Below are 21,032 nucleotides of genomic sequence, written 5' to 3' on the forward strand. Positions count from 1 at the left end.
AAAGATTATGGCAGGGTCAAGGGAAGGAAAAGGGGGTTGGGAAGGGACCCAAAAGGTCTTGGGGGAGACCGGGGTCTGAACGAAGGCTGGCAGGGGATCTCAGGGAGCAGCCACCTTGCAAGACTGCTGGTGCATGTTGAAGGTGCTGACGATGCCCTCGGTGACCTCGCGGCCAGAGCGCTCTACTAAGTATTCAGCCAAGCGATTGGTCAGGTAGGTCTTGCCAGTGCCGCTGGGGCCCGACAGAACGAGGCGCCGGTGCTTGAGCAGGAGGCTTATGTAGTGCTGCATCATCGGCTTGGGGATCAGCGTCTCGAACACCAGGCTGTCCACGCACTTCTCCTTCAGACCTGAACCCCACCATGGAAAGCATGAGTCTGGACTGTGGCCCCAAGGAGGGCAAGGGACCCCGAAGAGTTTTTCTTTCTTCATCTAGGAGCCCACTGAAGAAACTCAGAATCACATGCCCCAGTTCCATAGGAATCCCCTTGCCCCTTCTTCTGAAAAGTTGGCCCTCAGTTTTAGGGACATACTCTGAGCTGGAGGTGAGTGGGTAGAGTAAGAAGCCCAGGATTGGTCAAAATCTTCCTGGGAACAGAAGTTAGGACTGGGTCTTACTTATATCTCATATAACTCAAGCACATTCGTGCCATAGCTTCTTGTTGAATAAATCCTTGTTGAACGAATGCACGATTCATTATTTGATGGTCCCCTCCCTGCCTTTACACCACACCACCTCACCTCAAGAGATGAAGACTGACCTTTGAGGGAGACCGATATGTTATTGACACCTCGACGGCAAGGAGGCATCTCTGGGGGTTCAGCATCCAACACTCGTTTCACATGGCTGAGACTATAGCCGTGGATGGACTCAGTGCTCAGTCCCAGGGTGGAGGCTGGGTCCATTTTAGAAATATAGTCCTGAGAGAAAAGAAGGGGAGAACAAGGAGATGGTGAGGGACATTGAAAAGATGCAACACGGTTGACAAAGTCACACAAGGTCAATTATTAGAGGAAACAAAAACAGGTGGAGAAGGAGAAGGGCATATGCTCTTCTTATGCTGCCTTTCTCCACAGAGCACCATAGGTCCCCAGGATCCCAGTGCATGGATGGCTCAATATCCCAGGCTGGGATGGGCAGCACTGGTGAGAACGTGTATTCCTCTACCTTGAATACTTGGAAAACAGCTTCATCCAGCATCTTCCAGTCAACTTTTCCACTGACTTTGCTACATCCCAAGAAGAATTCCTGCTGCTTCAAGTCCTGTTAAGGTCAAGGTAGAAGCATGTGAGCTTCAATGCAGGTGACTCCAAGAAAGCAAGATCTTAGAAGGCCATAGAGGTTGAGTAGTCTGGTGTGGGAGTATTCAGAACCCTGACTTTCTTGGAACAATATGGTAGTATGGCTGCTCTTCAACTTACAATGATGTCACATCCTGATACACCCATCAGGAGTTGAAAATATCATGAGTTGAGAATGTGTTTATACACCTGAACTACTGAATACAGCTTAGCAATGTAGCCCACTATAGAGTGAGGGCTGTTTCTCATGTGATCATGTGGCTGACTGTGAGCTGTGGTTTGCTGCCACTACCCAGTATCCCAAGAGGGTATCATCCTGCATACTGCTAGGCCAGGAAAAGTTCAAAATTCAAAGTATGGTTTTCTACTGAACGAGGTTGCTTTTGTACCTTCATAAAGCTGGGGACCATCTGTATTATGGTGGTTTCTAAGCTGGCCCTCCCTGATGCTCCTTACCCCTTTGATGATGTGCTGCGGGGGCATCCGTACCACCACCCGAAGGGTCACTTCCTCCTTTAGTCCACAGGTGCTGCTGATGCCATCCATGGGTGATAGGTCTGTGGGGATTGAAAAGGACTCATTAGTTTTGGGGGCACCCATGGCCTTTCCTAAATTTTTTTAGTCCTAATCACTTCCAAATAACTATTTACCACAAAGAAGGTACTGGAGTCCCAAACTTTGAAAAGAGAATAGGGTCTAAAACCACAACAACTCTTAAGGTCTACTGACACGGGCATCTGCTTGATTTTGGCATTGTTACCTCCCTGGCCCAATGAAGATGCCATGGACAAGCCAAATGGTAACAGTGAAATGAACCCTTTTCTTCTCTCCACCCTTCTAGGCTCTTCTCCCGAGCAGGTACCTGTGTCTGTGAGACTTGGGCTGAAGGAATGGGTGAGTGCGAGGCCCAGGGAGCGGCGAGGGGATGATAGAGTAGATGATCCAGGGACCTGCCCTGGAGTGGAGCCTGAGGAGGGGCCAGGGGCTACCTTCAGCCGGTCATTCTCTGCTTTCAGCAGGTCCACCTCCAACTGTGGCAAGAACAGAGATGGAAGAAGGGCAGGGTTGGACCATCTCAGGCCTTGGCGTCCCCTTTCCTGTAGCTCTCTGTCCAGCCACTGACCTGCATGTTATGCATGGTCTCCCGAAGTTGGTCCAGCTGGTGGGCAGAGTTGAGGGCCTCCAAGCGAATGTCTGTGAGCTTCATCTCTTTTTCCCACAGCTCTGAGCGCAACTCGGATACCTCCTTCTTTTCTGGCTCCTCCTCCTCGTTGGGGTGGAACAGCCTGGTGTGGGGGGCTGAGTGGGCAGGGGCCCTGTAAGAAAGCACGAGTCAGCCAGGTAGAGCCGTGCGTGGCTGGTAGCCTCCTCTCCTCCTGCCCACAGAACCCAATCAGTAGGAGAGGAAGTGTCCCTCTGTGGTCTCACCCGCCCAGGGAAAGGCCCCTGGTTAGGTGTTGTCTGTCTAGGGTCTGTGGGCTCACCGCCAGTTTACACAGGACCAGGCTGAGAGGCAGCTGGTGAGAGCACTTACTCGGTGACATCAACGCCCACAGTGGATGAGTTGGAGGACTTGATGGAGGGTGAAGCCGTCTCTGTGGAGCCATGCTGCAGTTTGGGCGACGAGGGGGCCGAGGAATCGGGTGTGGCAATCTCCTCAATATCAGAGTATGAGGAGGCTGACTTGGGTCCCTTTTTTATGCTGAAGGCTTTGTTGAAGGAACTTCGAAGCTAGAAAAGAGCAGATCCAGGTACAGAGATGTCAGGACTCCTCTCTGGGGATGAGGGAGGAGGACTGATTTGGGACTTCTGGGGCAGAGCGCTGAGGCAGGGGATTTACTTGTAACTAAGTCTGTTCTATAAAGGCTTCATTTGATTCATGGCATGGGGACAGAAGAATTGCCAGAAACCAAGACAGGAAAAGAGTGGAATCTTTCAGTTTGCTGCTCTTATAAGCTATGGAAACTTCTTGAGTCTTCTCTCTCCCATGGGGGGAACTGTGCCCCTGATGAGGATGCAGAGATGTCCCCAGAAGTCACAAGGTATACCTCTTAACAATCCAATCCCACCTTCTCCAGCGGGCCAATTACTACACAGTCTAGTTCATTTTGGGTCTCAGAATGCCACCTCTGACTTGGGCTTGTCAGCCTTCAACCTATTTATTTCTTTAGAAATCAATCGGAAACTGACAATATGATTCCGTGGAGATGGAGAGAAGGCAGTCGTATACTAAATTTCATTCAGTACTTCTTGTGCCCAGTATCTCGCAGAATTAAAAACCAGACATAAGCGCATTTTGCTATTTCAGAGGTCCCAGAATAAGGGTTATTTCCCAGCATTTCCTTAGATACTTGGGGTATTATAATCGGACCATAGCTTCTTTAATCTTGGTGTTGATGAGCTTGGGTGTTAGGGATGTGAGCTGAAGATGCAAACCAGGGGCCTATCCCACACCCATTCACATGCATCCATACAGCATGCACACACACGCGGGGACACAGACGTGGAATGGCAATAAGAGACAGAGAGTAAAGGAGGGGTCGAAGGCTATGGGGGACAAAGGCAAACCAGATTTTTGGGACAGTGAGAAAGAAGAAGGGAAAATTTGAGAATATCCTTTCTAAATGTCTCTCCCAGGATATAAAATCTGTTAGGTGAAGGATGGACCTGGTGGGTGGCGTGTGTTGGGGTTTCTACTAGGCAAGACATAAAGGATGGCCAATCTGGCTGCATGAGGATGAGTGAGAGGGTATATGTGCAGTTGGATGGCTCCAGGGACTTAATATCATTGAGCAATCAGGGCTCCAGAGCACCACGAAGTTTAGTTCTCTGTAGAAATAAGACCTGAAGCTGATCAGGCCAGAGTTGATTTGCTTGACATGGCATCACTGAAGGAAGACATGGGACTAGATTTCAAGCTTGCTAATTTTCAATTCAGTGAAGTCTTCTCCACATCACTGTGTGTCTATATCTCTGAATATGTGCGCAGAAAGAAATTCCGTGACACAATCTGTCTGGAGCAGAAGCCCCCTCTAAGATCCAAGATCTGAGATTCTAAGCGAGAGGTGGTGCACACCTGTGATCTCAGCAACTTGGGAGGCTGAGGCAAGAGCATCACAAGTTCGAGGCCAGTGCAGTAATTTAGAGAGGTCCTAATCAACTTAGCGAGACCCTGCCTCAAATTAAAAAATAAAAAGTGCTGAGGATGTGGCTCAGTGGTAAAGCACCCTGAGTTCAATTCCCAGTACAAAAAAAAAAAAAAAAAAAGATTCTAAGTGAGAACAGTGGTCTATGTGTCATTCAGTATTCCAAATGCCAGAACGATGGGGAGATGTTTGGTATTGTGTGGTTCCATGGTTAAATGAGTTCAGGAAGCAATGCATTAAGCATGAAGAAACGAGATTCTTTACTGGATATCTCAGAGCTTCTCCTCTGCAGATGTGTCCTGTAGAAGAGGTTTTTTAATTTATTTAATGACAGTATCACTTTTTAAGGAGCACCGCAATGGATTGGTGATCTGTGGAACACACTTGAGGAAAGGCTGAAGAATCGGGTTTGAAATCAGGCCTTCCCATCTGTGCTCTCTCCTACCTGCTCAGGGCACTAGCTGTGCTGGTCTTCTTCTTGCCCCACTGCTTCCCCTCTGAGCAGATAGTGTCCATGTACAAAGCACGCCAACATGTTCCTCACCCCACAGCCCCACCTCAGTTTGACTTTCCCTGTTCTGCGCTGTCTGCCTGCCCACTGAACCACAGCCTCGCAATCTGAACTGCGTTAGCACTTATTGCCCGAAAAAGCATTTCAGTACCATTGAACTGTTACTCATTGATTCTATGTACAACACTTTTTTGGGTCTCCAGCAATACTGCAGTCTCCTTAATGACTGAGATACTGGACTCGATTCTTCATATCCACCTAGTATGAAGTTGGGATAGGGTTAGAGTGAACCTCTGATATCTGAATTGTAACCGACATTTTGGGTTCATTTTCTTTTTTTCTTTTCTTTTTTTTTTTTTTAATGTTGGTAGACCTTTATTATATTCTTTTGTTTATATGTGGTGCTGAGGATGGAACCCAGTGCCTCACACATGCCAGGTAAGTGCTCTACCACTGAGCCACAACCCCAGCCCCGAGTTCATTTTCTATTTGTCTTAGACTATACAATAATCCCCGAAATGTGTTTGGGAACTCCATGAATGCTTAGAAGGTTTTAGGCTGTGGGGTAACTTAAGCATACCCTAGACTGGCACCTATCTCTGGTTCATCCTATTCTAGAGCTAAATCTCCAGGTTAGACCCAAACTGAACTGGCCTCTGGAAATTATGTCAAAATAACCATCATTCAGCAATTCTTTTATTTTGGGTTTCTAGGCTGACTGGAGTCAGAACAAAAAAGGCTCTGCTGGGCATGGTGATGTGCACACCTGTGAGTCCAGCTACTTGGGAGATTGACAGGGGAGGGCTGTAAATCTGAGGCCAGCCTGGGCCACTTAGCAAGATCCTGTCTCTAAATAAGTAAGTACAATTAAAAGGCTAATATTCTGGATAGGATGGGCTCAATTTGACTTCTTTTTACAATAGTCCAATTTTGTAACAAGGGAAGACAGTAGGGAATAGATTTGGAATTTGTCTGACTTTCCCATTTGACCAATGACCCGCTCCTCTGTCCTCACGCGAGGCAGCTGTGGATGGACCATGCAGTGGAGTGAGTTAGGAACTCTAGGGCAGTTGTTACGGTTAGTGTTATGAGTGGCCATTTTTATTTTTACGGGGAGAGAGTTGCTCTGGAAACAGGGAAGGTATGGCGAAGGGAAAGAGAAAATAAGGGAGAGGAACTGGGTCTCTTACCTCATAGACCTGGAAAAAAATAGGGATTTGAAGTCAGCATTTTGAAAGGAAAAAAAAAAAAAAAAAAAAAAAAAAGAAGCAACACTTAATCACTCATTTCACACGGCCAGCTCCTATCTGCACTACCTAAAGGTCTGTGGGCTAGTTGTCCTGAATAGGGGACAGAGGACAGAGTCTCCATCCAGGGATGCACTCCCTTCCACAGTCAGCGGGGGGAGCTGAGAGTGGTCTATACCTGCCTAAAAAATCTCAGGAAGGTCATCCAAGGTCAGTTAAGGGTTATGGGGAAAGGGACACACACACATTAAAAAAAACAAAACCTGCCTCTGGACTAGCCAAAGGGAAGAGCAAGAGTACTTTCAAAGTAATCAGGGACACTGCACAAATACTTCTAAACTTGAAGACGTGACCCCTGGAAGCCTCTAGAATGAATTGCTTTGTTTATAAAATCTTTTCATAGTAAGGAAGGTAGTGGGGATGGGGGAAGGAAACTAATTCATTTCCCTCTGGGTATTTTCTCAGCTTCCTTCTGGGGTCTAAGGCATCGGCCCTAACCAGTAGGGAGAGCTGCAGGAAAGCAGGTGTGTAGCAAGACTGCAGGGAGAGCTTTGGGTCAAGTAGGAAATGATGGGGGCGGGAAGGGACAATTTAGCAGACCTTGCTCTGAGCAGATATCAAACTGAGGCTTAGTGCTAGAAAGGATTAGCTCTTGGTTAATCCTGGAAGGATCTGATCCCTACACTGAAGTGGAGGTGGTCCACCATGATTCATCATAGTTCCTGCCCCCAAACCTTCACCTACCCAACTCTTTTTCTTCTTCTTCTTTGCATCAGCGTCCTTGCCACTGCCGATGCTGGAATGGCTGGTGATGCTGTTGAGACTGGAGATGCTATCTGAGGAGTTCTGTCTCTTGATCCGCAGTTCTAGGGGCCAAGTACAAACAGGAGGAACACCGAGGTAGATTTAGAGAAGATATGAGACTTAAAGCAAGTCTAACTGCAGAAGATAAGACGGGAAGGGAACCAACTAACTCCTAGATACACATTGTTCATTTTTAGAATTACTCATTCAACAGACACCTATGGAGTGCCCGTCATGTTTCAATATAGAAAGAAATACTAAAGGCAAAAGTTAAATAAGAAATGTCATTGTTCTCAAAATTTATTATTATTATTTATTTTATTTCAAAATAATTACATATGCACGAAAAGTTGCAAAGAAATATATAGCGCCTTTCGCCCAGTGTCGCCCAGTGTTAACATCCTGCATAATTATAATGCAGAAGGTTTTTTTTTTAAAGAGAGCTTATTATGTTAACACTGAGAAAGATGAAGAATCAGGAAATTAGTATGGATGTTGAGGACTAGTTAGGTGGCAACTGTTCTAGAAACAAGAGGTATCAAGTGAAAGAGATACAGATAGTATTTGGCTATTTTCTCACTTTCTGCATGACAAGAAATGGATGATTGAGCTATAATTTTCCCTTGATGCTACCAGGGAATCAGAACCTAGAATCTGATATTGGAATTACCAATGCTCACAAAATGCTAGAAAGACCCTCTGTTCAATAATTATTGAACCAAGTTTATGACACAGCAGAGTACTTCAGTTATTTTAAAAGGTGTGGAAAGTTAAGAGAATATGCTTAGCTGAAGGAAATAAATTTCCATTTTCATTGAAGAAATGGACATATATTTGCTTTTTATGAATATTTCTGGAAAGATTTGTTAAGATCTCTTACAGTACTTACCTCTAGGGAGTGGTATTTGGAGGAGTGGTTCAGAGGTAGGTTTTTATATTTCGCCATGTAACCTTCTGTATAGTTCACCATTGGGGCTGGCAAACATTTATTATAAAGGGCCATATAATAAATATCTTAAGCTCTGTGGTCATAGGATCTGTCTTGACTACTTCATTTTGCTGCTGTGGCTTTAAAGTAGCTATAGACGATATGTAAATTATTATGGCTGTATGTCACTAAAACTTTATTTAAAATCCAGAGGTGAGCTAGGTGCGGTGGTGCATGCCTGTAATCCTAGACCCAGGAGGCTGAAGCAGGAGGATCGCAAGTTCAAGGCCAGCCTCAGCAACTTTGCAAATTAGAGAGAACCTGTCTCATAATTTAAAAATAAAAAAAGGGCTGGGGATGTGGCTCAGTGGTACAGCATCCTTGGGTTCAATCCCCAATATCAAAAAAGAAAAAAAAAAAAAGTGGGAGGAGATACATTCTAAACCTTTAGCATGGTGTTCCACTGAGCTATATACCCAGTCCTTTTTATTTTGAGACAGGGTCTTACTAAATGCTTAGGGCCTTGCTAAATCGCTGAGGCTAGCTGTCTTGAACCTATAATCCTCTTGCCTCAGGCTCCCGAGACACTGGGATTATAGGAGTGCATCACTGTACCCAGCTAATCTTTCTCCCTTTAACTTGGTTCTTTGAAATGTTCCAAACACAAAGAAAAACTCAAAACATAGTACAGTGGACACCAATATGTCCTCAATTCAACAATCGTTATATTTTATTATATTTGCACGCATTCTCTCTCTCTCTCTCCAAACACACACTCTCTCTCTCTCTTATTCTTCAATTTGAAAATAAGATGCTAACAACATGATATTTTACACAAATTCTTCAGGATGCATCATCTTCTTTTTTTTCCAGGGAGTGAACTCAGGGGTGCTTAACCATTCAGCCATATCCCCAGTCCTTTTTACTTTTTATTTTGAGACAAGCCCTTGCTAAGTTGCTAACACTGGCCTCAAATTGGTGATCCTCCTGACTCAGCCTCCCAAGCCACTGTGATTACAGTTGAGCACCACCATGCCTGCCCTTAGGACTCATCTCCTAAGAATGAGGACATTCCCCCACAATATCATTATTACAATGAAGAAAATTAACACTTTTCACCTAATATCTAGTTCATATTCAAATAAATGTGTTCTGGTCTTAACTGAATTACTCTGGGGGCAGTGTAAAGAAAGGCCTGGATCAAGAAAAGACCAGTTAGGGAATTACTGCAATAACTGAGGAGAACAATGATGAAAATCTGAGTTAATCTGAGTTTAACAGTGACAATGCAGAGGAGGAATATAATTGAGATCTACATAGAAGTTAGAACTGACTTGCTGTACAGAGTGAAGCTGAGAGGAGTCAAGCATGACTCTCATACCAGTGGCTTGAGAGACTAGGCCATTGATAACCCATGGGGTGGACAGAACTTCAGAGTTTCAGGGAAAGAGTTGGCTTATGTACTTATAAGTGGGGTAATTCTGGAAATGTTAAGTTAGAGATAACCTATGAAGTCAACTAAGTGGAACATCCAAAAATGGTTGGAAATAGAGATCTGTTACTCAGAAGAATAATGTGGGTGGAAACACATTAAGAAGAGGTTGTAAACACTGAGTTAACAAATGAGCTCAGCAAGTTTGTAGGATGTCGGATCAATATATATATATAAAAAAAATCAGTTATATTCCTATGCACTAGTAATGAATATCCCAAAAAGAAAATTAAGAAAAAAATTCTATTTGTAATAGCATAAAAATAAGTTTAACAAAAGAAATACAAGACTTTTACAATGAAACTGCAAATTGTCACTGAAAGAAATGGAAGAATATTTAAATAAATGGGAAGGCATGCCGAGTTCACGGATGGGAAGACTTGATATTCTTTTTTTTTGTGTGTGGTGCTTGGGATGGAATCCAGGGCCTTGTGCGTGGTCCTTTGACATTCTTAAAATGGCAATACTTTCCAAATGAATATACAGATTCAACATAAGCCCTATCAACATCTGACTGATTTTTTTTTTTTTTTAACAGAGATTGACAAACTAATCTTAAAATTCTCAGGAAAATACAAAGGGCACAGAGTAGCCAAAGCAATCTTGAACAGAAACTGAGTCAGAGAACTTGCATTTCCCAATTTCAAAACTTACTACAAAGCTACAGTAATTGAGACAGTGCGGTACTGGCTAAGGACAGACATTTAAGATCAATGGAACCAAGTCTAGAAAGTAACCCTTAATTTTTTGGTCAACTGATTTCCCAGAGGGTGCAGAGAAAATTCAATGAAGGAAAAAAATACTATTTTAAACAAATATTGCTAGGGTTACTGGATAGCCACATGTAAAAGAATGGACTTGGACCCTCTATCTCTCAATCACATATTAAATATTATTCAATATGGAACAAAGACCTAATATAAAAGCTAAAACTATAATAAAAATTTTAGAGGGAAACATAGGAATAAATCTTTGTGACTTTGGATTTGGGTCACTTAGATTTATTCCTGTTTCCTTCTTCCCCCTTGGATTAGGGAATAGTTTCTTAGATACAACATCTAAAGTACATATTGCTAAAGAAAAAATAGATAAACTTCAACAAAATGGAAAACCTTTGTTCTTCAAAGGATACTTCAAGGAAATGAAAAGGCAACACACAGAAGGAGAGAAAATACTTGCAAATCATTATCTGTTAAGGGTCTAGTGCACAGAATATAAGAAGAACTTTCAAATCTCAGCAATAAAACCACCTGATTGAAGACTGGGCTGAGGATTTGAAGGCTGAGGAAGGTGCAGGTCTCCTCTACTCCCCCTGATCCCCTAGGATGGGGATCAGACTCTCGGCACTGCGCACTGACTAGTATAGACATCCCACTGAAGAGCACTTAAGGGACATCGCCTTACAGAAAAAATCAGGGGTGGGGTACTGGGGAGTGAATCTAGGGGCACTTTTCTACTGAGCTACAACCCCAGCCCTTTCTATTTTTCCTCTTTAGGCAGTGTTTTGCTAAGTTGTTGAGTCTGGCCTTGAACTCAGAATCCTCCTGACCCAGCCTCCTCTGTTATCATTGGGATTAAAGGTGTGCAGCATCACGCCTAGTCCTCCTAGAAATTTATTACGGGAGCTGGCATATCGTGGGCCCGCATATAAACCTTCAGTTGGGCTAAGGGTGTAGCTCAGTGTCAGAACACTCGCCTAGCATGCAAGAGGCCCTGTGTTCCATCCCCAAGACTGCAAAAAAAACAAAAACAAAACCCTGCGGTCGTCTTCCTTTCCCCCAACTCCTGTTCTCCTGCAGTCTGTGGTGGACCCCTCACCTTTGGGTGTGGTTTCTGAGGCATTCAGGGCTCCCTGAATGACTGCCTGAGCCTCAGAGTTCTTTTTCTTCAGAAAGTCGATGGTTTCTCGCAAATCCAGCAGTTCAGTGTCCTAAGAAAGAATGAAAATGGTGACATTTGTTGGGCTTAGTAGCACTTACGATGATCCAGGCAACAGGCGAGGCCCTGGAATTCTCCCTGACTTGGTAAAGAAGGGCAGGGGACTGGGGCAAGGAAGGTGTGGACAGTGCACGGAGGGGCAGCTGGAGAACGCTGGGCGATAGTCGGGGAGGTAGAAACTGGCACCTGTGGGTGAGGGGAGGCTGGCCTCCCACCCAGGCCTCTCACCTTCTCCTCGGCTGTCTCTGCCAGGTGTCGCAGGCGGGAAGTCATACTCACGAGGCTCTGCTCGAAAGCGGCCACTAGGTTAGCCTGAAACAAACATGTCAGGAGGATCTTAAGTTGCAGTCTGGGGAGGGGAACGCACTGACATGGAAAGTAGTTTTAACTGATTTTCTGTGTATCAGGGCTGACCAAGGCCAACAAATCTCTTGGTAGTTTTAAAATACTGACTTTCCTGAGCAGACAAGGTGGAATCACAGAGATTTTCCAGCGGAACCAGTTTCTTGAATAGTAGGGAGAGCAGGAGTAGGGCAGGCTTTTGGAGGCTGTGGGAGGCTTGGGATCTGGTACTTAGTATCTATCAGAGATGGGAAGCTTCCTCTGCTCTATGTGATATGTGGGTGGCAGGTTTGATGGGAGGGTCTTATCCTCCGGGGTAGGTCCTATTATTTTGGTTTAACTCCTCCACTGTGTATGGTCTGGCCCCCAAGGGAGGAGATACCCTCCCAGGAGAATCTGTCTGGTATATATCTTCCATCTCTGCTTTCAGGGTGGTTCTCCGTTTTTAACCTGTTCTTAGTTTGGAGTTGTTCCTTGTTTCTGGTTTCTTCAGACTCCACTTTGCATGGCTGGAGGGAAGTAGCAAGAAACTTCAGGGGCATTCCACGGTTTGGCCACTAGGTGTCAGGTCTGCTTCATGAGGGGTGCAGGATCCCCAAGGGCCAGCTGAGGAGGTGCAGAGTGGTGCACAGGCCTCGGGGAGCATGGTTTGAACTCTGACTGGCCAACTGGCAGCAAGATGTATAGGAAAGGGAAGGGAAGGAGGCATGGGACCAGAGGGGGAACTGAGGATGCAGAGAGCGCTCTCACTGAGGGCATCTGAGCGAGCTGGTGACTCTAGCAAGAAGTGATTCTGGGCAGGACCTTTATGCAGAGCTCTAGTATATCTGGGATACCCACTACTTATTGTTGGTTTATCATTTTCCCTTCCTTTTTCACCCAGTGTCCTTGAAACGATCATGGGACTGTGACTGGTGGTGATCCCTCTGGTCTCATCTGTCTTCTCCTTTTACGGTGAATTTGTCGAGGCCTGGGCTTGATGTATGTCATGACCTGAACAACTGCCCCGCTCCCTTTCTGTCTTCTAGACCTTAGGTTTTCTCTTATTTGCTTCTCTATATCCTGGCATATGTTTGAGGTCCCTGGAAATCTACTCATGAGCCCCAGAAAACCCCTGGCCTCTTGTGTGCTTTTCTGTGTTGGCCTCTCCTCATCTGGGAGACTCACCTTCCCTCCCATATCTTACATTTCCTCCCCTCCTGAAAATCCCAGCCGAGGACTACGGTGCCTGATGACTTCAAGGCTAAGTGATGGTGCTGTGGTGAGGTCGGCATTGGGAGCCTGTACACTTCCAGTTCAGGCTGTGTCCTCCTGCTTCTGTATCTTGGAAGTTCCATTCAAGACAACAGTGTTTGGTCCAGCATCAGGGCAACCCAGATGTGGGACCTTCCCAGAATCCTGGCATCACATCTCCTGCTTGAGGGCAGGGCTCTGACCTTCAGCAAAAATCTGTCTCTAAGATTCGGAACTCAGTGTGTCTGGGTGTTTAGATGGTTAGCCAAATGGAACTTCCTGTTCTAAGAAAAATCACCCTCTAAATTCATTTTCTTGGCTCTAGGCCAGTCTTGACAACACGATGGCTGACAGACTGCAGTGTAAATGAATCAGACACAATGTTCTCTGCCTCCCAGGCGCCTCTTTCCCCACCATCTCCCAGACATGAATTTCCTGGGGTGGATAGGATGTGCCCCAGGCCACTGGCCTCGATGGGTGTGGCATATAGGAGAGAAAAGTTGGTTCTTGATTATGTTATGATTTTTTTTTTGAGAAAGAGTCTCGCTGGGTTCCAGACTGGCCTTGAACTTGCAATCCTCCTGCCTCAGCCTTCTGAGTCATTGGGAATACAGGTATTCACTATCATGTCTGGCTTTGTCTGTTATAATTCTTATGGGTCCTCAAGAGTGGGAAAAAGTGCTTGATATGAGCTTCAACCAAACTGCTAAGTGTGCAACTTATGAACTGGGAATTTGGGAAAAGAATAAAGCCAATAACTAAGGTGGTAAGGGAGCTGCGATTGCAATAGTTTGGAAACATGCAGAGTGTTGATGGAGATTCTACCTGATTCCAAAGGACAGACCCAGGCCCTACAGCTGGGTTCCCCAGAGAGGAAGGGAAGAGAGAAAACCAGAAACTACTGCGGAAATTGCAGACGGTTACTTTTGTGCAAACACTTGGAACACTCCTGCAGATCCGGCTCAGCTGTTGTTTACAGCTTTGGAAGAAAATGGCTCTTATGTTCTCTGTTTGCAACTTAGTCACAGGGGAGAAACTACCATAACCTAGTTAGATACAGAGGCTTCATTTCTCCCCATCTCACAGAGTAGAAAAACTAAGGCCTAAAAGAAAGATACTCACTATAAGTGGATGTACTAAGGGCAGAAACAAAGAATGCTGTCACAACCTAAAGCTCAAATTGCCACGGAGAGTACTAGCAGGCCAAATGTGAATGAAGGAGTTAGCTAGAATGGGAGTTAGAGCTCAGAGATGGAACACCAGTCTAGTGTGCACAAAGTCTTGGGTTTGATCCCTGCACTGAGACAAAATAATAATAATAATTTTTTTTCTGCCTAGAATCAGGCTTCAAATAGCATAGTGGTCACCAGATTGAATTCTAATGACCAGTTCTATGCCTGCCCAGTTATGTGGCATGAACAAACACATGAACCCGTCCAGGGGATATGGGAAAAGATTCTATGGGCTCTATAATTATAATTCATAGCTATTTTGGTCCACAGCTAATGACAAGATAGTTTCCATTCCTGCAGGACCATAGGTACTCCTCTTGTCTTTCTCCAGGGTGTCAAAGACTACCAGAGACCAGCTTATCCACACCTACTCATTAAGGTACAGGCGGAGGGGGGAATCATTTTTTCATAAAAACAGACTCAAAGAAGGTAAAGGACAATCCTCAGGTCCTTCATTGTAGGGCTGTGGGAAACACCCGCCCCGGCTGGAGTCTAAGCCCAGGGCAAACTTTTTAGATAATTTTCCTCCCTTGGCTGATCTTATCTAACTTTAGGCAAAATAACTGCCCAGGTCTTTCCCTATTCCAGGTACTCACATTGGCAGAAAGCTGAGATGTCAGGGTAGCCACTTTTTCCTGGGATGATTCCAGTTCCCTACGAAGCTTCCGGATTTGCTGTGAAAGAAAAGACAAACTATTGGTGGCAGAAGAAAGAGGATACTTCGAAAGAAAATAGGCACAGTGTGTTAAGAAGCAGAGACCAAGGCTTTATACCCTACCTCAGACTGCATCCTCTCCTCAGCCTGAAGAAGGGAGCACAGAAGGAGAGAAAGAGAGAAAGGGGGTGTTACTCCAGGGGTGAAGAAGCCAGGCCCCCAGTGAGTGGCAGGCAAAGACTCGAAGAAGAGGGATTCAGAGGTACATAGAGGTGGGATCTCTTGTTCCTTGACTCTGGTTCCTCAGGTCTCAGCTCAGATCTATGCTACAGTTTAAGTAACAGATTTCTATGGCAGTCATCTCCAGTCAACTTTGTCACTGCTGAGAAGGTTAGGAAATGAAATTTTGGTGGGGCTGAAAGCTAACCCTTTCTGCTAGCAACCTGAAGGAGTAAAGAGACTGGGACACAACAAACCAAAGAATCAAAGAACACCTAAAAACCAAGTGCTCTGGGAGATGCCCACTATAAATATTTGGTCAATTCTGTGCATTGCTGGTGTCCTAGAGTCTAAGAAACCTACTCTAGGACCCCAACAATGTACATCTTACCTTGCCATAAATGTTTTCCATTTATAAGGGCAAGGAAAGGGCTCTATAACAAGGAGAGTCTTCATTTTTTGAAGGAGGGGAACAGAAAGCACCCAAGTTACTCAGGAGGTGGTGAGGACCTTAGGCACCCAAATGAGTGCTCCAAGCTGTAGGCACAATTCCCCACACCTACCCAAGGACCATGAGGGGTAATGAAGAGACAGTAGTGCTCGCACCTGCTCCCCGCAGTGACTGGAGCAAAGGTTTCAGGGAGCATGGGCTGGTAGGGACAGGAGTGAGGGAGGAAGGGAAGTTATTGCTCTTACTGAGGAGTATGTAGAGGAGGCACTGGAGGCCAGGGACAGCACCGAGCCATGAACTGAAAGAGAAAGAGAACACAAAGGGTTAGCAGGGGGTCTCAGGGTCAGGGGTTCCTGGGAGGAGCCCTAAGACAGGAGTTTGGATACTGATTCTGGAGGGTATCTGGAGCAGACAGAAGGAACAGAGCAGGAAACCCAGTCGGCATCCCAAGAGCCCAAGGTAGGCAGGTGTCCGGGGAGACGTGGTCCTGAGTAGACGACCTCCTCTCTCACCCACATTCTCTGGCAACCCAGTCATGGCAGGCCCTTGCTCAGCCTGCTGCAAGGGGCGCAGGGTTTCAGAGAGGAAAAGGAGGTTTCTGTGCGTAGCTGTTTTCTCTTCTTCCCAGCCGGGAAAGTACTTTTAGCTGCAGAAGGGGGGTATTTCCCATCAGAGCTGCTCAGAACAGATTCTGTAATTCGCCTGCGCCTCCTCTTCTCAGCAATGGGGGCACACTGGGGGACCCTGGGGGACACTCAGATGAAACAAATATTTAAGTGGAAGACGGGTCCTCGTTATTCAATAGAGCCTGCTGTGAGAACCAAAGCACGTCGGCAAGCAAACCCCCCTCACCTAAGCACCCCAAGAGCAATGGGGGGGGGGGTTCAAACGTACACAAGGCCCTGTCTCCAGCCTCTGGTCCACCTTAACACCCAGATCACCATCATCCACCAGATGCCGCCCCACCCACAGCTAATCTCTGAAATACTCTGAAATCAGGACTGAGATGTCTAATTCTTGTAAGGGTTTAAGAGCTACCATTGTGTCCCTGTGTCTTTTCTAAAACTCCGAGAGGCTGTGAGGAGGAAAGACCAGTAGCAGAATAAGGCGGACAGAAGCTCCGGTTTTCATAGCACCTTGAGAGATAGCCTTTACCCTTTCCACTCCTGACTTTCCTCCCCCGGCCCCCAGGAGAGTTGCTCCATCCCAAAGTCCCAGTGCTAGATGGTGCCACCCAAGGTTTCTGGGCCCCCAGACCCTTCAAAGGTATGGGAAGAACTGAAATGGCCCAAGTCGATGTCCTGTGGATCATATACGTGTGTGTGGTGGTGGCAGTGGTGGCAGTGGAGGTGGTGGTGGGTGAGGGGACCCAGCAGAGCTGGAATGAGCGTGAACCGCGCTGGCATGAAGTCTCACCATCGTCCGTGGGGTCTCGGAAGGATCCTGACCGAATCATTCCCTTGGGTCTCTCGGCCAGGGACAGGGTGCTCCCCATTTGGGAGCCGCTGTACAGCTCGAAGGCCGCTTCGTGGGTGGGGATGCTGTTGGAGCGGGTGATTCTTGGCGTGGTGGCCGCAGTGGGACTCACTGGAAGGACAGAGGGAAGGGGGACAGGAGAGGGAGGGGGAGGCAGGAGAAGAGGCAGGGTCATCAGCTCTCTTGTCCCTTGGGGGATGGAGCACCAGGAGCATGAGAGGCATGGGGGAGAGGGTGGGAGAGGAGGGGGCAGGCGGGCCGGGGAGTGTGCAGCGGCTGCGGTTAGGAGCAGGTCCCTCCGGGAAGTCGAGCCCTCATGGAGAAGGACCCTGCTGTCTGGAATAATATGGACATTCCCTCAACCCTGCCTGCCTTGGAGTCATTGCTTTTGAAGGGGCCTGGCAGCTTATTTGAAACCTTCACATCCCTGGGATGTGACCATGAAAATGGATGTTATTCTCTACAGCAGAACCCGGAGGACTGAGCACCAAGTGATGCTGGGGTCAGGCTGTGGATCCAATGGGCTCAGCGTGATGGAAGGAAACGTCTCCCCACAAAGCAGCGTCACTCACTCTAGGTCAGCTCTAAAGCATCAAGAAATAGGGCCATCTCTGCCCAGCGTTCCCTGGTTTGAAGGTTAGACAGACAGAGCGGGTGGATGTGTCAGCAGGGCTGTGGATCTGCTTTGAGGTTGGGCTCTGCTGACACCCGCTGACCTGCAGAACCTGTCCCCCTGTTCCCCTTGCTGGGACGACCCTCATGGAACTCTCTTGTCTACTGTTTCACCTCCACAGGCCAGTGGATAGCGAACCTGTCTGTAAAGACCTGTGCAGATCTCACAGCCCTCTCTGGGCTCTTCTGAATCCATCAGGTGAGTACTGTTTAGCCCCGTCCCTCATTCTGCAGCAGGAACACCTTTCTTCTTGCTTTATCCTCAATGGACTTGGAAAACGAGCTGGCCCCATCCTCCTTTCAGAGCCCTTTAGAGGCCAGATGACCCTTAAGGCAAAAATGATCCCGATTCCTAGTCTTTCCTCAAATTTCCCACAGTCATTGCACAGGCACATTACAGTCCTTGTCTTACATTAACTCCTGTCTTTCACTCGGCTGAAAGAAGAGATGGGTTTAGAGAGAGACAGCAAGCAAACACCAGGCCTATCTCAGGCGCTGTCTGAAAGGGTTCCTATTGGGCCAAGCCTGGCACAGTGCTTCCCAGAACCAGGCCTGGGGCCCAGCCCTCGCCACCCCAGGCTTCTTCCCCTCCCTGCCTCTGAGTCACCCAGCCGTTTCCTTCTAGCCCAGCTTTCCCTTCTTCTCAGGCTCTAGAAAGGGTGTGTCCGGGATATGTTTTAGTCAGCTCAGCCTTCAGGGCGAAGAGGACTCTGCCTCAGCCAAGCAGTTGGGGAATCTGAACTTTTCTGGGTTTGGAGGCAGATTCCACCCTTCTCCCACAAGCACCTTTCCCTTCTTCCTCCCCACCAGCCTAACATTTTAGTGCTGCCCTTGCATCAGCTGGCCCTGGCAGCCCTGGGTGTGGCGGATCCTTTCTGGCAGCTTACCGTGCCTGGTCATTGCACTGGTTTGATCTCTGGGCTTTGGCTTACGGCTTTTCCATCCCATAGTTCTGACTCTCTGATACTAAAAGGACTCTGCAACTTGTGCCCAGGGGCAACTTTTTAGTTGAGGACTTGAACATTTTGTCTTCCATCTTATTTTGGGTGGATAAACTGAGGCACCGTGAAACCACCCGATGTAGCATGAGTCAAATACTAGATGAAACCTCAAGTCCAGCTGCCTTGCCTCAACCTACAGGGTGAACCCCTGCTTCATCCCATGCCACAGTGAGTGACCGCAAATACTTACCTATGTTGGTAAGCTGGCCTTTTGCACTCAGGGACATGGAGAGAGCAGGGGGAGAAGGCAGCTCTGACTGGTCATCAGATTCAGGTAGCCCACCAATGGTATGGGAATGCCGCCTCTCCTTGGTTTCCTCCTGGGATTGAAGTTGGTACCTGTAGAAGGCAGCAGAAGAACTCAGACTAAGTGAGCACAAAGCAATACCAGACACTTAGTTGGTTTGGGGAATATCTGAGCTAGGCTGGAGCGAGGAGATCTGAAAGTGGGCTAAGGAAAAGGGGGAGCATCCAGGGTGCCAGGAGGGTGGCAAGAGGAGGTGACTCAGCATCCTCCCCCAGACCCCCAACTGATGCTACAGCACAAGCAGGTACTCCCTGCAGAGCTCCTGAGATAGGGGCAGAAAGGACGGAGGAGGCACTAGAATTTCATCCCTGCAGCTCAGGGCGGAGCTCCATGATTCTGTGTGAGGCTTTCAGGTCACAGGAGTGTCCCTGCAACTAAACAACTCAGTGCTGTCATAACGGTAGTGGACCAGGATGTCCTGCCCCTTGCCCATCCAAGTGGCTCCAGAGGCACACAGCAAGGAAGGAAGATTACAGAGAGGAAGTTCAGCGAGCATCCAGATATCAGAAGAGGGTAGGGGAGCATGTGATTCTCCTGCAAACTCACTCTCCCCTGTCACCGAGGACCACCTGCTGTAGAAGCTTTCTCACAGAATGGTAGTAGGTGCTGGGTGACACATGTATAGGACCACATAAAACAACCTGGCTGAAGGGTCAAATTCATGCAGAGGACCTGGGACAGGTCAAATTAGGATTTTTCCTACAGACCAGGAGCTCCAAGTATAGAAAGGAAAATCCACAATTAAGGATTACCTGAGTCCTTTCTTGGGAAGGGTATTCCGATCCCTCTGGTTACTGTGGAGATAAAAAAGAGAAGCATGTGAGTCCATCTTAGAAACCAGAGTTTGGGACTGTCGGCTTGAGGGATGCAGACTCTGGACACAGGGCATCAAACTCTCTCTACAAACAAAATAAAAAGACAATCTCAGTCAAGTTCTTGATGCACAACTTGGGAAATTTATCTGAAATGCTGAATGTTTTTCTCCAATTAGGAATTAGGGTATAGATGGCTATTTAAAAGATCTTGATACTGTAGGTAAAAACCAGGATGTGATATAATAGGAATGATTCCGGATTAGAAAGCAAAAGCTTTGGAGGACAGGTTTAACTAATTATGAGATCTTGGATAAGTCCTTTAACTTTTTGTGCACCAGTTTTTCCGTTCATAAGATGAGATATAAACAAAAGCATCCTACCAATCTCATGGAGTTGTTGAGAAGCATGTGAAATCACTTAAAATATGTGAAAAAGTTTTGAAAGTCACAGAGGCAATCAAATACAGGATGGTATTGCTAGTGGTCAAATGAGTTTAGGGCTCAGTCTCAGCTCTGTCTCCACCCACCTACCTGTCCACTTGTCCAGCCCTGGGGCTTCCACTCCAGGTCAGCTCTTCGGTCTCTTCCTCTGCAGAGGCAGCAGGGGCCACAGGTGGGGTGGGGATGGGGGAACTGCTGGGGAAGGCACTGGGCAGGCTCATTGGCATCTGGAGGGACTCCATGCTCCTGTGCAGGCCTGAGAGTTTGGGGTACATGCGGGTCTCCTTTGGGACACTGAAACCACTCATCAGCTCTAGGCCCTGGGAGAAGCTGGCTGAGTTAATATTGAGGATGGGTGCTGGACTGGGGGTGAAGCAAGAAGGGAGAGGGCCCCCAGTTGCTGAGCTTGTAGCATGCAGATCTGGGACCTTTGCAGTGTGGGTGTCACTGGACGATGGTAGATCCAGACTGTTGGAGTTGACCTTGTCTAGATTGGCTAGTGAGGGAGGCTTGACAAAGCTCTTAGCTGTGGCCCTGAGAGAAGTGAAGATAAAAAAAATATTTAAGATAACAGAACTACAGAGCAAGAGGCAATCATTCTTTAGTTTCCTCGTTTTCTGGCCATTTGCTAAGTACAGAGGCTTATCCTAAGGCTGTTGAGCAATCAGTTGGCAGGAAATCTGATACCTGACTGAAGGTACCTGCGGTCTTAATAGGGAGGTGAAACATGCACATGGGAAACAGAGATGAAGTTATATACAAATGGGATATGTGTACAAATTAACATTGAAGGACCACCTGTACAAGTGTTTAAGACGGGT

At 46.9% G+C, this 21,032-nt stretch overlaps 1 protein-coding gene across 10 annotated transcripts in view; it reads right to left on the minus strand.

Annotated features, from left to right (window-relative positions):
- The window catches only part of Nav1 (neuron navigator 1), a 255,598-nt gene that overhangs the window by 15,139 nt on the left and 219,427 nt on the right, over window positions 1-21,032 (minus strand). For 4 of the 10 annotated variants that reach the window (XM_047520673.1, XM_047520681.1, XM_047520682.1 and 1 more), the window contains 18 exons: window positions 20,302-20,745; window positions 19,709-19,750; window positions 18,840-18,988; window positions 16,917-17,087; window positions 15,746-15,798; window positions 14,954-14,977; window positions 14,772-14,849; window positions 11,597-11,680; window positions 11,249-11,360; window positions 6,951-7,072; window positions 6,150-6,158; window positions 2,837-3,033; window positions 2,426-2,618; window positions 2,165-2,333; window positions 1,759-1,859; window positions 1,169-1,264; window positions 762-921; window positions 115-350 (listed from right to left, as the gene is read on the minus strand). In XM_047520673.1, coding sequence (XP_047376629.1) covers window positions 115-350; window positions 762-921; window positions 1,169-1,264; window positions 1,759-1,859; window positions 2,165-2,333; window positions 2,426-2,618; window positions 2,837-3,033; window positions 6,150-6,158; window positions 6,951-7,072; window positions 11,249-11,360; window positions 11,597-11,680; window positions 14,772-14,849; window positions 14,954-14,977; window positions 15,746-15,798; window positions 16,917-17,087; window positions 18,840-18,988; window positions 19,709-19,750; window positions 20,302-20,745 — 2,440 coding nt within the window. The remainder of the gene's footprint in view (window positions 1-114; window positions 351-761; window positions 922-1,168; window positions 1,265-1,758; window positions 1,860-2,164; window positions 2,334-2,425; window positions 2,619-2,836; window positions 3,034-6,149; window positions 6,159-6,950; window positions 7,073-11,248; window positions 11,361-11,596; window positions 11,681-14,771; window positions 14,850-14,953; window positions 14,978-15,745; window positions 15,799-16,916; window positions 17,088-18,839; window positions 18,989-19,708; window positions 19,751-20,301; window positions 20,746-21,032) is intronic. The other 6 variants (XM_047520678.1, XM_047520676.1, XM_047520674.1 and 3 more) reach the window with 6 other exon arrangements.

Source organism: Sciurus carolinensis, chromosome 12 (assembly GCF_902686445.1).
Source record: "Sciurus carolinensis chromosome 12, mSciCar1.2, whole genome shotgun sequence".
NCBI lineage: Eukaryota > Metazoa > Chordata > Mammalia > Rodentia > Sciuridae > Sciurus > Sciurus carolinensis.